Source organism: Mandrillus leucophaeus, unplaced genomic scaffold (genome assembly GCF_000951045.1).
Source record: "Mandrillus leucophaeus isolate KB7577 unplaced genomic scaffold, Mleu.le_1.0 Scaffold37, whole genome shotgun sequence".
Classification (NCBI taxonomy): domain Eukaryota; kingdom Metazoa; phylum Chordata; class Mammalia; order Primates; family Cercopithecidae; genus Mandrillus; species Mandrillus leucophaeus.
In genome coordinates, this window is record NW_012103920.1 from 2,248,132 (window position 1) to 2,254,850 (window position 6,719).

The window sequence follows — 6,719 nt, forward strand, 5'->3', positions numbered from 1 at the left end:
AGGTTGCAGTGAGTTGAGATCACACCACTGCACTCCAGCCTGGGCGACCGGAGGGAGACAGACAACAACTTGGTAGTAAGTTTCGAGAAGGGAAACTTAAAATACAGCTTTTCTATCCACTAACTGAATTTCTTTTTAATTAGGAAAAGACCACCAGCATTCTCTTTTAGTAGCGGAGCGTCTTGATTCTGCCCGAAGTACACCAGGGTTCTGAAGGTGCATCTGGTGATCTGGTATGCAGTAATCTGACCTTTTGACTAATAATACTGTGTTAATTGACTCAGGGATGATTCTTAGCTTTGAGTCACAAGGAATCCATACAGTTCCTCATGAACCGTCATAACATAAGTAAAGTGCTTATAAAAATGTAGTGTTGGCCAGGCACGGTGACTCACACCTGTAATTCCAGCTACTCGGGAGGCTGAGGCAGGAGAATTGCTTGAACCTGAGAGGCGGAGGTACAACTTCCAACCTAAAATTATACAAAATTTACTCCTGTACATTTTGTCAGTGAGCTAAAATCACACCACTGCACTCCAGCATGGGAAACAGAGTGAGACTCTGTCTCAAAGAAACAAAACAAAACAAAACAAAAAACCAAAAAAACTACTGTAAGCCTATGTGAAAAAGTCAAAATGGTAATTAAACAGACTTGTTATAAGAAGTACTGATCTCTTCCTAAACAGAAAAAGAAAAAAACTAGTTTTCTGGCATGGGTCATGTTTGGCTGAGAGAAAGCAAGGAGTGGGTGTCCCCTGTGGCTTCTCTCTCAGCACAAGCAAGGAACTTCTTGAGAAGACAATGGGTGCTTATCAGCACTCAAACCAGAGCGTTGGTGGTCACTGCTCACGTATTCCAGTTAATTTCTGCAGCCTGTGGGGTCCACAGGAGGAGCCCCTATCTGTAGGAAGGTATTATGCTTTTGCCCCTTTTTTTTTTCTTTTTGAGATAGATTCTTACTTTGTCGCCCAGGCTGGAGTGCACTGGCGCAATCTCGGCTCACTGCAACCTCTGCTTCCCAAGTTCAAGCATTTCTCCTGCCGCAGCCTCCTGAGTAGCCAGGGCTACAGGTGTGCACCACCACACCTGGCTAACTTTTTTGTATTTTTAGTAGAGACAGGGTTTCACATGTTGGTCAGGCTGGTCTCAAACACCTAACCTCAAATGATCTGCCCAGCTCAGCCTCCCAAAGTGCTGGGATTACAGGCATGAGCCACTGCGCCCAGCCACTTTTGCCCTTTTTATAGATGGGCAAACAGACCCAGAAAAGTAAGTCATTGCTCCAGAGACACAGCCAATAAATAGGCCTGGAACTGTTCAGCTCTTTGGTTCTGATCAGGTTTACAACTTTGCAGACCCTTTGTCTAGATTCTAAATGCCAAGTGCATTTTCCAGAAGAACATCCATTACTGGTAGATAGGGTTATCGCCATCATTATCGCCATCACCTAGTATTTTACTTTGCTAGGGGCATCATGACAATGTACTACAGACTGAGTGGCTTAAGCAACAGAAATGTATTACCTCATAGGTCTGGATTCACAAAGTCCAAAATCAAAGCGTTGGCGGGGTTTGTTCCTTCTGAGGGCTGTGAGAGGAGGCTCTGCTCCAGGCTGCTGTCTTTGGCTTATAGATGGCCATCTTCTCCCTATGTCTCTTCATATCTTCTTCTTTTTGAGACAGAGTCTTGCTCTGTTGCCCAGGCTGGAGTGCAATAGCACGATCTCAGCTCACTGCAACCTCCGCCTCCCAGATTCAAGTGATTCTCCTGCCTCAGCCCCCTGAGTAGCTGGGATTACAGGTTCGCACCACCACACCCAGCTAATTTTGTATTTTTAGTAGAGATGGGGTTTCGCCATGCTGGCCAGGCTGTCCTCAAACTCCTGACCTCTGGTGATCCACCAGGCTTAGCCTTCCAAAGTGCTGAGAATACAAGTGTGAGCCATTGCTCCTGGCTACCTTATCTTTCATAGTGCCAGTGGTTGGCAGTGGATGGTTTTGTAATATTTGTTCTCAGTCTCTTCCTGAACCAACCTACCTACCTTCCTTCTTTCCTTCCTTCTTTCCTTCCTTCTTTCTTTGTTTCCTTTCTTTCTTTCCTTCTTTCCTTCCTCCCTCCCTCCCTCCCTCCCTCCCTTCCTTTTTTGTTTTTTTTTAGGGAATCTCACTCTCTTAACCCAGGCTGGAGTTCAGTGGCCCGATGTCAGCTCGCTGCAATCTCTGCCTCCTGGGTTCAAGTGATTCTCCTGCCTCAGCCTCCCTAGTAGCTGGGATTACAGGCGCCCGCCATATTTTTAGTAGAAATGGGGTTTCACCATGTTGGCCAGACTGGTCACAAACTCCTGACCTCAAGTGATCTGCCTGCTTTGGCTTCCCAAAGTAATTCCTGGAATTACAGGCATGAGCCACCGCAGCTGGCCGTATTCCTGAATGTGTCTTGAAGATATTTCACCTGAGTATTGAATTGCTTTTTTAAAAAAAAAATTAATATTAAAAACGAAGTTCCATTCATGTTTTCAAACAGCAAGAAGATGTTATAAACTTTAAGCAACCGTCGCAGTAATGGATCTCTGTCAGAAAAATGAGACTGACTTAGAAAATGGTGAAAATAATGAAATTCAAAGCACAGAAGAAACAGAACCAACCTGTACTTGTCCAGATGGAAGAAGTGAAAAGAATCATGTTTATTGTCTTCTCGATATCAGTGACATTACGCTTGAACAAGATGAAAAAGCCGAAGAATTTATCATTGGAACGGGATGGGAAGAGGCAGTGAGTATCTTTCTGAGTCACAGCTTTTCTATCTCTTGCACATCAGTGTTTTGGTGCAAGCCTCTTTTTTCCAAAAACAGTTAATATTACCAAAAAATGTAGAATCAATGACATGTAGAAACCCTGGAATCGAGGTAAAATATTACTGATGATAATAGCAGCACCTACTGTGTGTATTTATGACCACTTAGTATGTGGACAGGACAGTACTAAGTGCTTTGGATACATTAATTCATCTAACCTCTCAATAGCCATATGAGGCAAATATTATTCCCAGCCTCGCTTTGTGGATAAGTATACTGAGTCACCTGGAAGACAAAGTAACATGCTCGAGATCACCCGGCCAGTAAGTGGCCAAGGCAGGGCTTGAATCTAGTTCTCCTGAACTCTAGAACCCTGACTTCTTAATGGCTATGCTGAACTCCCTGAGAGAACTGAGGTTCTATCCTAATGGTTCCTACTCAGAACTCTGCAGGCTTTTCTTTTCCCCCCCGCGACGAGATAGAGTTTCACTGTCATCCAGGCTGGAGTGCAGTGGCGCGATCTTGGCTCACTGCAAGCTCCGCCTCCTGAGTTCAAGTGATTCTCCTGCCTCAGCCCCCTGAGTAGCTGGGATTTTAGGTGCCCACCATGCCCAGCTAATTTTTGTATTTTTAGTAGAGACGGGATTTCACCATATCGGCCAGGCTAGTGTTGAACTCTTGACCGTAGGTGATCTGCCCACCTGAGCCTCCCAAAGTGCAGGGATTACAGGCCTGAGCCACTGCACCTGGTCTGCAGGCTTGCTCTTAAACAATTCTTAGAATCAATAATAGAATCCTATGTTTAAAACTATAAGAAAACTAAAAAAAAAAAAAAAAAAAGGGCATAAAACTATAAGAAAACTTGGTCTAATCCAGTGATTAAACATAGGATTACTAGATAACACCTCATTTATCAGTATAAGTATGTCCAAAATGTGATCCTGTGTTTTTATTTGGCAACCCTATTTTTTTTTTGAGATGGAGTCTTGCTCTGTCGCCCAGGCTGGAGTACAGTGGCCGGATCTCAGCTCACTGCAAGCTCCGCCTCCTGGATTCACGCCATTCTCCTGGCTCAGCCTCCCGAGTAGCTGGGACTATAGGTGCCCGCCACCTCGCCCGGCTAGTTTTTTGTATTTTTTAATAGAGACAGGGTTTCACCGTGTTAGCCAGGATGGTCTTGATCTCCTGACCTTGTGATCCGCCCGTCTCAGCCTCCCAAAGTGCTGGGATTATAGGCTTGAGCCACCGCGCCCGGCCGCAACCCTATTTTAACCGTGATCTCTGTGGCAAGATCAGCCAGAGGACTCTGGGCGTGGATGGGGAGTAGGTGTCCCTGGGTATGCAGGGCTCCTCTGCGTTCCAGGACTTGCCTCTGCTCCCGGGTCTCCCTCCAGCCTCTCCAAGCAACAGTGTTCCCCAGGTATGGGAAGCAGAGACTGGCGGTGCTCGAAATCCTTGTTGGTGGGCCAACTATGAGCGGTTTTCGTTTTATTTTAATAGCTTCGAATTTAAATGTGCATTTGAAAAGAAATATAGTCAGCACCTCAAAGTGGCCATTTACAAACGCTATTGCTTAGTGTTTTCGTATTAACAAATGCCATTGCTAGTATTTAGGATTAACAAATCCTATTACAAATACTGTTATTACTTTGTAGGGATGAAAGTAGATATTACACTTTTTTTTCATGCTTTGAAACTTTGAAGAATTTTTTTTTAAGTGAATGAATTTTAAGAAAGTTATTGGTAGGGGAAGGGGTAGTAAAAAAATAAATAAAAATAAGAATATTGTTTCACGTAAGACTGCCAAAATAGGAATGTGGCCAAAATTGGAGCAGGGACAGTTTGGGCCCCTCGGCTGGGGGAGTAACATGATGCTTTATTTGCAGGTCCAAGGGTGGGGAAGGACTTCTCCAGCTGCCTGCATCTGGCCGAGGAAGTTACCAAAAAAGGCGAGGGTAGGGGAAGGTGCCTGCAGTGACTGCTTGGTGTGTCTTAACCTGGCCCACAGGAGCCTCGAGACCAAGCCTCCTACGGAGGGGGGCCCAGAGAAGGATCAGAGCAGCCCCTCCCAGACTCAGGCAGCCCCCCAGGGCCCCAGCACCGCTTCCAGGGCGATTAGCAACATCTGCTTTCCCACCTACTTTCGAACAGAGAAAAAAAGTCTGCAAATCAAGGAGTTTATTTGGTGCACCGAAGACTGGGCCATCCCGGACAGTAGTAGGGGCAAGGCCCTTCGGAACCCCAGTGGAGGGGCCCACAGAGGGCTGTCCATCCCAGGCCCCCTGACTTCCAGGGCCCTCCTAGTTCTGCCACCCCTGAAGGCTTCACTTTCAAATGCCTTGGATGTTCTGGGTAAGAAGAGTAAGAACTCTTTCTTGCAGTCAGAAGAGAAGGTGCTGAGTGTAGAAAAGGATGGGTGTCTGGCTTGTGCATATGGCTTGAAAACAGCAGATGGGAAAGGTGAAAAGAGACCCAGTGAGCTGGCCAAACACACTGTGGTCAACGACACGCCATCCTCCCCTTCCCCAGCGGCCCGGACATCCCTGCTGGCCGATCCGGAGCAGTGCTGCCTGCACTGGTCCCTCCTGTCTGAGAAAAACCTGGCGTGCCCTTCAGACTCCAGTAACGTTCGCTATCTTGCTGCCTTGCAGCTTCTGCAGAAACGGGGAGTGCAAAACTACAAATCCAAATTCCAAGCCAAGGATCCAAGACCTCCTGTGATCACCCAAAAGGCCAAGCAGGAAAACAGGCCCCAGATGCTGGAGACCAAAGTGTTCACAAGACCTCTCTTGCCATCCCTCACAGTGAGCAGAGTTGTCATTCCGGTCTCTACCCACAGGATCCTCTGAGCGGTCACGGGAGAACCCCTGGGAATAAGCGCTGCGTGAGATGCAGCCATCCTTTCTCTTTCTTCTCTCTCACTTCTCACCCACCCCCGATTCTTTCTTTCTCTCTCCGTCAGTCTGTTTTTCCTCTTCTTTTCCTCCTTTTTTTTTTGTAGTACAACCGAAGAAAACTGAACCTCTGTGAATGGGTTGGGATTTATTCTCTAAAACACCATATTCATGTGTTACCTGCTTCTGCTACTTAGCCATTCACAAAATGCCAATTGATCATGCCAGCCCTGGCCTCTGCCTGCCTTATGTCCACACCCAGCAGAAGCCACACAGAAGGTGGGGAATCCAAAGGGCCTCCTTCCCTCCATGCTGGCCCCAGGCCAGCCCAGAGCTGTCTGGCAGGTGCCCTTTCGGCCCCACCCCCGTGCCTCAAACTAAGTATACTGGACTGGTTTAGACCAAACTGCCTCCTGATCTTTTGAACGAAGCAGGTAGCTATCTGCTGCCTCATTTGCTCTTGCAACAAAGATCTAAAGAATTGCTTTAATAGAAAACTCCAGGCCGGGTGCGGTGGCTCACGCCTGTAATCCCAGCACTTTGAGAGGCCAAGGCGGGTGGATCACCTGAGGTTGGGAGTTCGAGACCAGTCTAACCAACGTGGAGAAACCCCGTCTCTACTAAAATAATACAAAATTAGCCGGGCGTGGTGGCGCATGCCTGTAATCCCAGCTACTCAGGAGGCTGAAGCAGGAGAATCGCTTGAACCCGGGAGGCAGAGGTTGCGGTGAGTCGAGATTGTGTCATTGTACTCCAGCCTGGGCAATAAGAGCGAAACTCCACCTCAAAAAAAGGAAAAGGAAACTCCAGCTTGTGTCCAGGATGTTCGAGGCATCAGAGACCCTGTGTGTCCAGGGTGTCACGCCCTCAGATTGTTTCCATGCATATACACTGTCTGTCGTTTCCTGCATGTTCAGATTGCTATATCCTCAGATTGCACCCTCATATTAATCTCTGTGTCTGGAAGTTTTAGCCACAGTGCTACAAAATCCAGCCTGGGAAGCAGGTTAAGAATAATTACTTTTTGGGGC

At 47.0% G+C, this 6,719-nt stretch overlaps 1 protein-coding gene across 4 annotated transcripts in view; it reads left to right on the forward strand.

Moving 5' to 3' along the window:
- Positions 1-6,719, forward strand: part of LOC105546791 (chromosome unknown open reading frame, human C16orf46) — a 32,711-nt gene that overhangs the window by 13,036 nt on the left and 12,956 nt on the right. For 2 of the 4 annotated variants that reach the window (XM_011990073.1, XM_011990072.1), the window contains 2 exons: positions 2,524-2,771; positions 4,681-5,813. In XM_011990073.1, coding sequence (XP_011845463.1) covers positions 2,562-2,771; positions 4,681-5,643 — 1,173 coding nt within the window. In that variant the 5' untranslated portion in view covers positions 2,524-2,561 and the 3' untranslated portion in view covers positions 5,644-5,813. Of the gene's footprint in view, positions 1-2,523; positions 2,772-4,680; positions 5,820-6,719 lie in introns of those variants that run through there. The other 2 variants (XM_011990074.1, XM_011990071.1) reach the window with 2 other exon arrangements.